The 15,131-nt window shown below is 44.2% G+C and overlaps 1 protein-coding gene across 1 annotated transcript in view; it reads right to left on the reverse strand.

The window, feature by feature from the left end:
• orb2 (cytoplasmic polyadenylation element-binding protein orb2) overlaps nucleotides 1–15,131 on the reverse strand; it is a 140,360-nt gene that overhangs the window by 10,947 nt on the left and 114,282 nt on the right. Inside the window, exons 4-5 of the mRNA XM_014364188.2 lie at nucleotides 8,300–8,350; nucleotides 138–371 (exon numbers count right to left, since the gene is read on the reverse strand). Coding sequence (XP_014219674.2) covers nucleotides 138–371; nucleotides 8,300–8,350 — 285 coding nt within the window. The remainder of the gene's footprint in view (nucleotides 1–137; nucleotides 372–8,299; nucleotides 8,351–15,131) is intronic.

A 15,131-nucleotide genomic window follows, 5' to 3' on the forward strand; every position in this document is an offset into this window, starting at 1 on the left:
GATCGTTTAACGGTAACGCATTTGAAAAAAAAAATGAAAAAAGTGAAATCAGTAACGTACGAGTCGGCATCGCGTGAATGGATGTATGAAAAAAAAAAAAAAAAAAAAAAAAGGAAAGAAAAAAGAAAACGGCTCACCTTCATCGATATCGGGAGGCAATCCACCGACAAAGACTTTCCTGGAGAAGCGCTCGCCGGTCTCGCTGCCCTGGCTGTGGGGACTGCTGCGGCTGGGTGACGAGAGCGAGGCGTTCGGGGCCATGACGTTGACACCACCGCCAACTCCGACGCCGTCGAGCTGACCCGGCACGTTCGGGTCCTCCAGGAGATTGCCGCTCGGGTCCTCGAGGGTCGAGAAGAACGGGTTTTTGCCTGCAATGAGAAGTCACGGGGTTGTTTTTTTTTTTTTTTTCCCTTTGCTTTTCCTCGACTTTTTTGCTCAAGGTGCGTGTCATTGTGTGAAAATTGCTGTTCGCAAAATGAGCGGAAAAAAAAAAAATGGCAGAGAGGTCATTGACACCGACGCGCGAAAAACAAACGATAAACCGGGGGGGGGGGGGGTAAGTCGCACTCAAAGGGAGAAATAATTAAATCGAGGATGAAAAAAAAAATAGATCACTGGAACTCACTAGGTCGGTGCTTCCAGGTAAACTGTGCCCTGCGCACGCGGGTGACCATATTTTCCGCACGACCACCGATTCTTTTCAAAGCTGCCATTCCGGGGAAAATCGCTAATGTTACTCGCGTTAGCCGATACGAAACTCGAAAATGTACGCGGGTACTGATCCTCCGACCGACGTGCACGCGTCAGCGACGATGTGCACAGCTCGAGGGTAGAGGAAAAAATGGGACGGCGCCGCGAGGAGTAAGTCGAGCAGCGGCTATAGACTGAGCGTCGCCTGTTTCGTCCCGCTTCCTCCTTTTCCACTTATATCCGGAAGTGGATGCACGGCCCGGCTACTTTTCGCGAATCTGAATTTCGCGGGAGGCGGTACTAGTCGGCTCTAATATACCGCTGTGTGCGCTTCCCTATGCTCGTAGGTGCTATGTGCACGCGCGCGGCGCTGCTGTAGTGCCGAGAGAGGTGCTATAGTTCACGGAGCTCCCGGTCATTGACACTTTTGCGAATTTGATGTTTTGTTTTTTCGGTCGATGCCATCGCATATACACGTTCATCATATAGGTATATATACTTGCAGTTATTACTTTTTTCTTTTTTTTTTTCTCGTATGGGTGAATACACACCCAATAGTCATGTCTTTGCGCGAGTTTTATACACACCTTTTTTTTTCAATGTCGACATTTGTTGAATGTTAATAATTAAAACAGCGATCTTGGGTGTGGTAATTATTTTTAAAACTTTGCTGCTGTGTAGTTAAAAAAAAAAAAAAAAAGACACGTTGCGACGATCGATATCAGCTATAAAAATAACAGCTGAAACAGACGATTCAGCATCGAATAACCCTCTTTGTAAAGCGGTTGGGCAACGAACTAATAAATAAATCTAGCGAAAAACCGCTAGGTGTGTATATTGTAATGTAGGTGTTACGGCAATAGGAGCCATGTATATTGAACAGCGATGGGACGAACAGACAACTTCTCCGCGTATAGTGTATAATACGTAACGTACAGATAAATTAAAAAAAAAAAAAAGCACAAGTCGCGCAATCACCGTATAAATTATAGAAAATGAGAAGAAAAAAAAAAACCACTCGAAAGTACAGCCTCGAGAGTACAATGTAGTATTAATTATACCGACGATTACAGAGATCTTTGCTTAGGGAGTCGCGTGGTTCGTCCCGTTTGCGAAATCACCCGAGCTGACACGATGGGCGCACCGTTTGGAGAGGAGTCTCGTGCTTCGTACACGATCGTACAATACTCGAACAACAAACTAAAAAAAAAAGACCCCCCGCGCAGCAACAAACAATGGCAAAGGGCTGGAAAAAAAGCGACAGCCCGAGAAAAATTCCGTAATCTCCGCCGCGGAATCGCCAGCTGCGAAAGCTCTGGGGCCATTTTTCCGTGCCGTGGCATCGACCTCTTCTCCTCCTCCTCCTCTTATACTCCATCCACATAACAGCCTAGCAACAAACAAACGAACAAAAAAGACACGAGTATCGCAAAAAAAAAAAAAAAAAAAAAAAAAAAAAACAAGCAAGGGATGTACACCTACATACGCGGAGAGGGGCCAAGAGTTATCGCGCAGCAAGAGAACAGATACACAGAGAGAGAAAGAGAGACGCGAGCAAACACCTACTATAATCTCGGGCGATCCTCTTCCCTCGCGTCTTTCTCCCCCCCCCCGCTTCCACGAAGCGCGAGGAGTACCTATATATACACAACCCACGGCTCCTCCGATGCACAGCTTCTCCGAAACATTTAGCGAGGAGCACCCGGTACGTATATTATAACCATAGGAGAGAGAATTGCTCGTTGGCTCGGCTATACCATCGGAGGGGCAGGAGGGGTTTTTTTTTTTTTTTTTTCCATTTGATTCGCCCGGGTGACGGACCAAAAGGCCAAATGGCGCGCCTGTAACGAATCGCGACGTATTGTTTTCTAGAGCAACTGTTTTCCGGGACGCGCCGTTTCCCACGTGAAATTTCATCCCGGAGCATTGTACGGCGGCTGATTGATATTGGACGAGCGCCCGATTGCAATTACCTATAAATTTGATGGGAGGGTACCGCATATTATACCTACGTGTGGTATACTCGTTGAGTAATTAAGCCGTACGCGATGGGATCGAAAGAAAAAAAAATACGCGATCGATGCGTCCAATATCTTATCTTTGGTGCCGGTGTGATTTTCGAAAGTGGAATCGCTGCTTATATTGGGGAAATTCAATTTTATCTGCCGCGCAACAACATCACCGGGGGCAAGCTTATCTCCAGAGTTCTCTTATCTCTCCGATATCCCGAGGCACTGGAAAAATGTTTGAAAAAGAAAAATAAATACACAGAGCTTCGTGAAATCCCTTCCATCCAATCGGGAAAAAGGGGATATGTATATATGTGTACACACACAAATGTAATCAGGATAACGAGAAGCTGCGCGGAAAGCCTGCCCTCCTCTAATTTTCAATCCACGCGAGAGGGAGGTGGTGTAAGGCGTGACGTTTCGCGCTCAGCCGTGTAATTCGTTTCTTTTCTCTCGCTCACGTCCGCGCACTCGAGAGAAACTTTTCCATCAGACCCTTTTTTTTTTTTTTTTCTCCTCTTGCCTTCCTCCGGTGGGTGTATACACGTACCCTCTCGGCTTCTTCATTTTCTCCTCCTCCACCAGCTTCGAAAGAGGGAGATGTTTGAGATACAGGGGGCTCGTTGAACACGCGGCTGTACCTATCAGACGTATACTTATTTATGGGCCTATGATGGCTGGCGCGTGCACGTCTCATTGGGCTCCGTTTCGTATTTTACCCTCCGCGTGAACATTTTCCCGACAAACCTCGCCCCGAGCCGATGATGATACGCAAGGGAGATAGCGAGTACTGTTTGGTTAACAACTCTCTTTTTCCTCGACAAAGCTTTACCAAGGTTTTTTTTTTTTTTTCTTTGGAAAATCAGAGAGACGCGAGGAGTGAATTTCAATCGTCATACAGAGCAAATGGACGAGAAACCAAGTTTCAATCGGCAAACGAGACGAAAACACACGCAACTAAACAAACACACGGTTGAGCGTTTGCAATTTTAATCAGAGAGCAGCTAGATTTTTCTCCGTATACCTAGAGAGAGGGGGATGAACAAAAAAAAAAAGAAAATCCCCAAAGCTATAGGATATACCCGGGGAGTCGGGCGCAAATGAGAAAGATAAGAAACGAGCGAGCGCGGATTAGACGCGAGGAGAGAGAGAGAGAGAGAAGAACGAAAGAAGAAGCAGTAATGAGGAGAAGGGGCTTGGAAAATTGCCAGTGAAATAATTAATTGGGCTATCCGCGGGGAAGAAGCAGCCCTCGACCTTTTTCCTCCCTACATGTGTATTATACATACACCGCCTCTTGTGCTTATTTTTTCATGCGGGTGTACGTATACACCCGATGCGCGTTTCTTTTACAGCTGACGTGCGACCGTATAAGGTGCTGTCGCGCACGCGCGTCGCGTCCCTTTGCTCTAATCTGTTTTTTATTTGACGAGTCATGTAATGCTACACGCTTGTACGCACGAATCGATTGAATTTACGGACGCTCGCGAGAATTAATGGCCCTTTTGTTTTTTCACTTTTGAGGAGGGATTTTTCAAAGAACATTCAAACACATGTCATTTACGACGCATAATAAGTACAATACGTAATCCTCGACACAACAGCGAATTTGTGTTTATATAAGTGTAGGTACATAAACAATTATGGTAAAACAAAAAACGGGTCAACAACACTTGTCAACGTGAACTTTAAAGTGGAAAAAAGGAGAGAGAAAAAAAGAAAAAAAATTAAAGAAAGAAAAAGTGTGACACGTCACCACCTCCATGCACTTTTCATCCCCTTCCCACCAAACAACAGTAAACACTTTGAAAAAACACGTTTAAAAAAATATTACAAGGTTTATAGGCAAGCAAGTACCTCGAAACTCTTCTTCAAGAACGCGAGCGACAGTTTTGAGATCCATAACCAGGAAGGAGCAGAAGAGAAAGAGAAAGAGAGAGAGAGAGAGAGACAAGTTTTATAAATAGAAGAAGAAGATGAAGAAGACGAGTAGGCGCATACACAGACACACGCGCGTCGACTACGGCACGAAACCACTCAGCTGCTTACACTTTGTGCGTGTGTGTGCGCGTGTATACATGTACGTGATATGTATATGCACTGCCACGTATTACGTATATATAGAATGCAAGAGACGTGAGCCAACGCACATCCACGCCAGACCCACGCTCGGCCGGCACTAATGTAAGTGCAGCGCGACGACGGGCAGGCCAAGCGCGCCCCCGAATACTTACCGTGCTCCACACCACATCCCCCTTTTAACCCGCAGCCAACTCGGAACACCAACCATAAGAGCCAAGGGAGGGATGCGACACGTTTCCATCGATTTCCATATATACACGCGGAGACGTCACGTACCCCCTCCCTCCCCGAGTCCGTCTGCGTGTATGTCCCCCCCCTTCGCCCCTAACGTAAGTATACAACCTATAGACGGTTACGTCATCAACGCCGGCTGCTGGCTGTATATATATATACACGCTCCACGGTATAACATATATATATACATATATATACGTGTATAGTCGGTTTGAGGCCACGAGCTTGGAGGGGTTCAACGACCCCCTCGGCCCCCTCCCCAACCCCGGGCAAGCGTAGTTTTTCGCCCGTCGCGCACGTGAGTATACAACTGGATACACGCGCTTTTCCGCGCTCATCGTCTTTCCCTGCGTTTTTCGCCATCGCTGCAGATATCCGATATGCCCCCTGCACCCCCTGCTTTGGCTATAATATACACTAGGTGAGGGGAACGGGGGGAAGGAAGAAAAAAGTTTCTCTCCGAGTAAGGGTGTTCTCCAATTGGCTGGCTTTCGGGGTTGTTTACGTTTTTCGGGTGTAGGGCGTATGGGGTGCGTATGTTGGGTTTTTCAGACGTATATCCTGAGGGTGATGAAGACGACCGTTTTTCGTTTCGAGTATTGATTTGATTCGTCTGTTGGCTCGTTGCGCTCGTGCGCGTGTGTGTGTGTGGTACCGAACTTACGAGAAGTACTTTGTTGATTTGTTCGATATACATGAGGGGGGGGGGGTGGATTTGTCACCGTGACACAGTTACCGGGGAAAATGTACTTGTCGTCGGTGTAGTCCGTACACGAAGAAAAAACAAAATAACAGATAATCTGCGATATCAGAAGAGCGGAGAAAGAGAAAAAAAGAAGAGGTGGAACGGAGAGCCTGAAATGTAATATGTATGCCCTTTGTATTTGGGCACGGGGTGGATACAAGTGGAATCGTCACGATGAGCGCGGTCCGTGGAATAATTCAACGAAAACGAGGGCAAATGAAGTACTTGTTTCTTTTTTTTTTCTTCTACCCGATGCCTATTTCTCCTTTCAACTCGGGCAGTATGAATTAATGAGGCCGCGCGTACCGGTGTCGCTCTGGCTTTTGTCGACGGGACGGAAGAAACAAAAGGATCCGTAATGAAAAAAAAAAAAAAAAAAAAAAGAAAAGTACTCGATAATTCAGGTGCTTTGGATTACAAAGGGGGGGGGATGTGACCAAATCGCGGGAGTTTCTACGTATATATACGCTTAGGGGACGGTGGATTTGCAAAATGCAATTTTCCAGCCCCTGCGTACACCTGCATACGAATAAGACAATGTCACGGTCTTGAATAAAATCTCGATGTACGTAGGGAACTACCCAGTTGTACGAGATAGAGTTCTATCACTTTCCCATAGGGCAAAATGAAGAGGAAAAAAATCGCACGAGGTTTCCATCGTTGGTTTATCAAGACAGTACGTGTTTTGTTGAACCAATAACGGAAGACGATCCAATGGGATCGGCAGAAAAATTAAAAAAAATCGACCGGCAAGAACAACAAAGGCACATCACCTATTACAGTTTGACGCAACAATAACGCCGCTGCAACACAACAAAGCGTCAATATCAGATTAAAAGCAACCACGGCTTGGCCCGATGTATAATACCTCATATATACTAATTGCCATAACGGCGCAAAACACATTTACATAATCTTTAGACACGTAGGGAGGGTGGTTCGCTCGAGTTTCCATTGTGCGCATAATATTACGTAAAGGAGGAGGGCAATATATTTGTAATTGCGAGTATAATATTAATAATAAACCGAGGGAGTATCCAATTTTGTAGTTTTTAAACAAACAAAGATCCACCCCCTTGATTGCCAACGTGAGCTTGTCCACAAAAGCTCGGGCAAACAGCTCCATCACCGCGTGGAGCGTGCAGGGATAATGTGTGCACGTCACCGGCAAGCGATACCGTTTGGCGCAAGAAATTGGAGTAGGGACTCAAGGGTATATTGTCTAGGACGTGATTAATCGACGTGGCGGGGCGATCGATCAATCTCTTGCTGGGGATAATGATGTGTCTCTGGGTACAACTTAAACCCGGGCACGTCATCGAAAATTAAAAGAGTGTGCGTCCCGCGAGTCGATGTTGGTGGTGACGGTGGTCGCGTGGCCAGGCCACGGTAATGGATTATCATTTGGCGAGGGAGAAATTGAATCGTTGGAAATTTAGCGTTTCGAAAGCGAAAAAAAAAAAAGGAGTATATGGTAAGAGGAAAAAGTACGCGCGCCCGCTATGGTCTATTAGGGCAACTCGAGGAATTCCACGGCAAACAGGCCCGTCCTCCTCCTCCTCGGTGTTTTCGCAAGAACTCGCTGTCCTTACGCTATACTGGCAGTTAAAAAAACCAACGTTAAAAGCGGGAGTGGAAGAGATTTCTTCCTCCTCAAACTCGCGCGATTCTCTCTGAGAAGAGGAAGAGAAAAAAAAACCCGGGCCTGCGTGACTGATGGGCCTCCGAGGAGATGTTTAGCATCAGCGTTTCACGTCTCGTATAATTGCTGATTTTACAAACAATTGAAAGAAAAAAAAAAAAACCCTCGTTAAACTACCTCCAAGTATATGTACCCATGGAAAGTTTATCGTCGAGTAGTTGAGGTTTTTCTCGCGTGTACTTGTAAGTTTCGGAAAACCGCGCGTGCAGTTACCGCGTGCGCGCAATTATCAAAACTACGGTACAGTCCACTTCGGCTTGTGAATATTATACTTGTTTACGTAACGAAGAAATTATATGCTTTTTTTCCTTACCACATTGTACTTGCTCATATAGACAGACTTTTTCAACTCCGGGATTGTATTCCGGGTTTGTTTATCATTATTCCTGAAAGAACTCTGTAGACGAAAAAAAAAAAAAAAAAATGGGAAACGAGAACGGAATCGTAACGACAGGGATGCCCCGAGTTGGGAGGAAAGATAAAGAGAAGTTCCGCGAATTGCGCAAGAACAACACAACGGAAGTGTCAAGAGCACACGTACGAACACCTATATAATATATATATATTAGGTACTCTGTTCGCATACATGTGTACCTACGTACGCTCGTAACTTTACGCGAAAGAGGAGAAATAACTCGATGGCGGGGGCGGTGTGTTCCAAGCCCATACGTATAAAAATCGTGAGGTTCCCGTACCGATTCGGTGGTGTTGGGTGCAGCTAGAAATGCATTTTTTGGGTAGTACGAATTATTAGAAGCATTGATATTCAAGACTACTTACTTACGATAAAAAAAAAAAAAAAGAAAAAAGAAAAAATAAAAGAGTACAACTTACGATGGTAATGGTTTGGATGTTTAAACCGACGGGATTGTGACGTACCTGCAACTGAAAGAAAAAGAATAAGGCAATTTAGTGCGACTGCTTCATGTTCAAGTGCAAAGATAAATAATATATTAGATGAAAAATGGATTTATCATTAAAAATAAAAATTGTTAATTTGAAGGAAAGTTGTCTGTTTGCGAGGATCAAACAACATCGATTCCCAAACCAACACACGTACCATTGCACACGTGATTGCAACGTAAGAGAACCACAATCAAACCTATACTTATTGGTATAGGATATAACAACAGTATATATTTACAGTATAGTACCGATCGAGGCCAATCTAGCGCGAATTCTGCTCCCAACAGAAGTATTTAGTGGTCGTATATGTATAACATTATACGTGGCGTATCCTTAAACGTCCAGCGCAGAACACGTTCATTTTTTACGCCGCCACCGACAGCCACTGCACGAGAGTGGGTACACATTGTATGCTACTTGTATGGTATATACATTGAGAGAAAAATAGGAACGCACGTGTCCGCGAGGGTCCGTGTATTATATATATAGGGACAACAGCCAACAACAGATGCTTGACCTATGCTTGTGTCAAACTGTTTCGGCTTCCACCTCGTGTCTGTACGAGGGTATACATATATACTGCTAGTATACGCGTACAAAGATGTTATTTCAATTACATTAAGGGAGGGGAGATGGACGTATTGATACTTTGTTAGAGGTGAAATTGATTGGCTGTGAAATTTCGTGTATTTAGCGATGGCGCGTCTTAGGCGAGCAGCGGAAATAACAGACGAGTCGAAAACGTCGAAGCTAACAATCCATCCGTTCGAGAGAGTGACATGTATATGTATGAATATACGCCAACGTTGTACTTATCCACCGTGTGCGAGGAAGAAAATGGAAGAGAACGCAAAGTGAAGGAGGAAGTGCCGAGGTGCGGTGCACGCTTGTGTATAATATATATACACCTTATATATACACGAACAAGTACGCTGAAAAGCATCCGGTACGCGGTGTATACTGTTTTTTGAGAACAGATTTTGAAATTGTGAGAGCAAATGTTTTTTTGTTTTTTTTTTTTCGATGGAAATTGATTGAAAATCAAAGATGTTAAATTTTTTTAATTTTAACTGTTAAAATAATATGGATGACTTTAGCCAACATTAACCCAACCCGGCATAAATCCCATGAATCGTTCGTAACTTACATATATATTCCTATATTCCTGACTTTATTTTATTCCATTCAATAATTTCCAATCGACTCGTCATTAAATTTTTTTTTTTATTAAAATTTCAAGGAAAGGGGCTGAATAATTGAAGGGTTGCGATGAAATTCAATAAAATTATCTTTCCTATGATTTACTAAGCGCTTCATAAAAGTATGTATAACAAAATGGGTTGCTTGGAGGTGACGTGCATTTTTTAGCGGACTCGCTCCTGTATACTCTCGCCTCTACCTGTGTAATATTGATCCGAAGCCGAGCCACCTCTCGGTGCGTGCAGCCGTGGCTCGTGCAGGGGGTCGATTTCGTGCAGCTAAAAGATTTCCCTCGCACACCTTCGCCCATCCCCGTCCCTTACACACGTGAATATGAAAAAATACGGAGGGGAAAAAAAAAAAAACTCGTAATAAGAATAAAATAATGCATAGCACCTCGAGAAGCATAAATATAAAAATCCCCCAATAAAATTGTTTGTACGTACGAGCACTATACTCCCCTGTCCAGTTTAGACTGTACCGGTGAATTAAAAACCACAACGTACCCGCGCCGCGATAAATTAGTCATTTTTTCGAGCGTAAAAATTCTGAAAACCCACTGGTTTCGCGCACGAGCGGCATCGTAAAAAAGCAGCCAGATCTTTTTTTTTTTCGTTCCCTTTGCAAGTTCCTCCTCCCCGGCTTTTTTTTCTCCCTCCATCAGCAAATCATCCCAAACCAAAAGCCAACCTGGAAAGGCGACCCTCCGAGGACTCCTCCGTGAATTCTAATCACCGGGATCTCATTCCCGGCACGTCTCGTCCTTTTTTTTTTTTTTTTTTTTTTTTTTTTTTTTTTTTTTTTACAGCCACGACCTGCCGTAGCACAGGTGAGTATACGTACAATGAGCCCAAACGAGGGCGATTATCCCGGGATAGGACCGATGCGGCGGACGTTATCGCACCGACGAATAAATCCCCGAGTAAAGTTTCTTCCACTGCGCGTGGGGTTCGATTTACCCGAGATTCACGTGCGGAGCTTGTCCTCCGTACTTAAGGTATACATTTTAGGGGCGTCCCAACTTACCTTTCGAATGTACACACACCTTGAAGTGACTATTGGACAGCAAAATAATTCAGTCGGACCCGATTGATCGTACACGTACTTTGAACGAGATAAACAAAATCCTGGCATTTCACGAGCGATAAAATTGCACCCCTAACATATAACCCACTGACACGTATACGTGGCAGCGTCTCCTACGGTTGCAGATGAGAGACGCGCGCATCGGTGTATCCAGTTGTATGTGTATACCCGAAATTGGAGGCGAAAAGGCTTTGGCAGCCGGCGTATCTGGGTCTCTTTTCCCCCACCGACTGCGTGAGTCAATCAGTCGGAGGCTCCCTATAAATAAATCGTAACGTTATAGCGCGTCGTAACGCATTAGCGCAACGTCGCGTCACCGAGCACACACATAAAGGGGGAGTGGCGCGCAATGTGTCAGCTGCGAGCCCATCACGATACATATATATACAACATGGAGTAGCGCAAAAACATCGGCTCCATGTAAGTGCCGCACCTATACTACTGGCCTTACGTAAATTCGCCCTTTTTTTTTTTTTTTACCCCCTCTCTCTTGTTTACCCTCGCCCTTGGCCCCCAACCCTATACGTGTGTACACGCGACACACGTTTCCAATGTTGGCTGGATTACTATGTGATCCCCTTATCTGCGGCGCGTGCGTTTTCTTACGGATGCCTTTCCCCCTCGTGTACAACATGTTCAGCGGCAAAACAGTGTAACCGATCCAGAAAAGGGAATTTACATTTTTCATGGACATATCGCCATATTCGTATAGTACCGGCAGAGGCAACGCGTACCTACTCGTCGATTAAGCACGGCAAACAGATTGACTGAGAAAAAAAAAAAAAAAAAGTTTTTCTTTCATCAAGAGCAGCCGAGATGGACCACTTACGAAAAAAAAGGGTAGGTACATCGGCGCAATGTTGTGTAAACAGTGGAGCACAAAAAAGAGGGGGGGGGGAGGACGGCCTAAATGTTTAAAAGCCTGCAGGATGAGAGACGGTCGATCACCCTCGCGACCAAGCAGTGGCTATCGCACGCACACACGCGTCAGTTGTCCCCTTCGCGCGTGGACTCCGATGGGCAATTTTTTTCTTTTCTTACATTATTAAAGAAAGAGAGAAAAGTATAAGCTTGGTCTTTGCAGGCGTGGATGACTTGGTAAGAAAAACCAAGGGCATTCAGGGAGAAAAGTAAAGATAAGGAGGAGAGCCGAAATTTCAGATGACGAATCCGCACCCCACGTGTACGCGTAAGAGAGGGTAAACGCCCTACTCCAATGTCTCTGCGGGTCTTGGTTTTGGCCACGTCAAAGCCACGCTTATGTTACGTCGTGTGCACTGGAAGGTATATTTTTCAAGGTTTTTTTTTTGTTTTCTCTCCTGAAAAGAAATGTCGGTAAAATATGCGAGGGCTATTGTTGCGCCGTAATTGCCGGCGATTCATTAGTTTTTTAGGGTCTGTATGGGAACGTGCGTACGCGTTATGGGGCACGCGATGGGATTGCGAGAGCCGGTGGACAATGGGAGGAATAATCGGGCCTTTTCAATAAACGAAGCGCCACCGGACAATTTGGTGTTTGTTTGAAATTTGTGGTGGTGAAAAAAAAGGGTAGTATTTTTCCATCAGAGCTCGTACGAGTGGTTTTGGCGCTTTCCACTATCAATATGCGAATAATCTCGTATTGTTTATTTTTCCAACTGCTTTGAAAAAAAAAAAAAAAAAAGTAGGTGCGCGTCGCGTGACACAATATTAATCATAATCGCTGTGGGGCTGGTTATTCGAGCGATGAGATCTCTGGAGGGCTCAAAGCATGCGAATAGTAATAATAATCATAGCAAAGGAGCCGAGGGTGGAAAGTGTGCAGACGACGTTGGCGACGAAGGGGGGGAATGAAAAAAATCGGCAATGGCGTCAAAAAAAGTCGAGCACTTTTTTGCACATATTTTTCTCCTCTCGCGACGCACTCGACTTTAATGAGTAGGAGACGCCTGGTGTGGATGAACGTGGTGATGAAAAGAAGACGAAAAAAATTTGTCGAGAGAGAAGAGTAATATGGAAAAAGGTGAACGAATTTAATTTTTGTCTATTACGATGGTGAGATACGTATTTCGCTATGGGCATGAAAAATTGTTTGTCGACAAATACTTGAGGTGGAGCAAGGCTCAAACCATCGGTGGTTCAAAGTGTGCGATGTTAATTACGAGGTTGAGAGGAAAAGAGTGAAAAAAAAAAAAAGAGTCAGTTGTAGTGTTTCAAAGTGGAGAGAAGCAGTAAAGTGTGCCTCGACATTTTTTCCCGAGGCTCTTGCTCGTTACTCCAGTGTCTAGGTACACGTGTATTTTTTTTTTATCCATCCAGCGAGTTTTTTCGTTGCTAGGCACACGTGTTTTTTGTGCTTTTTCAGTGCGCTAGAAAAAAAAAAAATAAATAAAAAGCCCCAAGGAATAACAAATTTGCGAGGCATATACGAGGGATAAACATCCCTTCTAGAGACCAAAAAGTACGTAACGTAAAAATTATTTACAAATGAGATTGTTCATCGTCGGTAAAACAATCGTATATAGCGAGGGAACTCTATTATGAAATTTTTTAGAATCCAGTTTTATTTTTATTTGAGGCATTTGGGGAAGAAATTACTCGTGTCCCTGAGATTGTACATCATATTCCCAACTAAGGTCATTTATACTTGAAATTTGTTTAAATAAATCAAGCTATAAATGACCGAAGTAACAAATACGGCAATTACATTTACGAAAGCCAAAAATAGAGGAATTCACGGTTACCCGAAACCCTAAATTATTAATTCGCGACACGAATTCTCGAAGCTCCCCCGAATACTCGCCAACTTTGCCCCTCGCTTTTGTTGTCACATACTCATGTGTATATAGACACATCGAACGGACGACGTTTGTCGCGCATCCAAAAGTTTATTAATAACACTGTCCGTCCTCTGCTCTGAGGCTTCTTTTTTATCCCCCCATCTACCTCCGAGCGTGCGATCATCGAGCAACGCTTTGTCCCGCGAATGTAGCCAATGGTATTTTCAAAGCTACGCGACTGCATCCACTAGCCTTTAAAGCCCCGTCGACGTAATAATCGGTCACGAGAAAAAAAAAAAGGTAACTCCACCCAAGAGAAAAAAAAAAAACCTCAATAGAAGATAAGCTCGAGCCACAATTTACCCGCGCGCGTATTACGCGTCCTGCATAATTAACGCGTATAAAATAATAGCGCGTTCGCGTGTGCAGCATCTATTTTATCGGCCACACGTGTAGGTATATATATACATGGAGCTCGTCCCCGTAAATTCGCACACGCGCGCGTGCCGAAAATGAATTCGGCAACTCAAGTCTTTCGGTGTGTGTATATATATGTACACCTACATATAATACACGGGGGGACAGAGGGAGGAAGGAAATTGCTAAGTGGCACGCGGAGACCGAAGATCTCGAGCGTTATGAAGAGTTCAACTTTCGTGTGGCAGGTATACGTGTACGCCCATACCTCTCTTTTGTCCTTTTTTTTTTTTTTTCTTTTCTTTTTTCGTAAAACTCTCGCGCCTTCTGGGTACATGTGCTGCGCGGTACGCAATACATCATCTCGGGATGAGATATTGTTTAATTAAATCAAGTACAGTACGGTTTCTTTGGAAAAAAAACCATTACGCAATAACACACGCGCGCGGAACAGCTGTGTACGTCATAATTACACCTATACTCTCGTCTCTTGACGCGTGAAAGCTGTGTTGTTCGGATGTGATGTTTCAGCGGTTCTCGGGAGACGACAATTAAAACCCCGTGGAAAAAAGAAGAGGTGACCCTTACGTTGGGAAGCTAAACAAAATTTTGAAAAATAAAAAAAAAAAAAAAAAAAAAAAATGAAGAGTAACCGCCACCCGTAAGACATCACGTGATGAAGCCTTCCTTCTCGTGTGCAGAGGAGGGAGAATAGGAAAAAAAGGGCCCGCGGTCGTGGCACGAAGACCATCGTTGTAAGAACTGTAAGAGAGCCGAGGGAGCGCGTCCCGACATCAGGAACGTGACCCGAGCTTCAACGAGACTTTCTTGCCGCTGCAGTACATAGAGTGTATATTATATTGGTGCTAAGGAGAGGGAGAGGAAAAAAAAGTACGAGAAGTACCGAGTATACACTGTGCGGCTAAAATATTGATAAAACGATGACGAAATTGCCACCGTCTGTTACCCCCCGATACACATCTCTCTTCCCGCTGCAGGGATAGTTATATTTTTTTTTTCCATAGATGACACCTTCCCATAATATTATTTCAAAAGCGAAAGTAAGTTCACAAATTTCTTTTTTTTTTTTTTTGTATACATACACACCAGCATGTGCTTCATTCCCGAGTATAGTACTTTTATCAATTTTTGTCGAATAAATCAATCTTCGATCTGTATTTATCAGCGATAACTTTTGTCCGCAAGTTTTTCGACGTTAAAGTATATATAATGTACAACATAATATATACGCGCAACACTTTCAGCGGAGATAAAAGCCAAAGAGTACACGCTCCGAC

This window comes from Copidosoma floridanum, unplaced genomic scaffold, assembly GCF_036245765.1.
Source record: "Copidosoma floridanum isolate Cflo_tuat_1 unplaced genomic scaffold, Cflo_Japanese_pri ptg000021l, whole genome shotgun sequence".
Taxonomy (NCBI): domain Eukaryota; kingdom Metazoa; phylum Arthropoda; class Insecta; order Hymenoptera; family Encyrtidae; genus Copidosoma; species Copidosoma floridanum.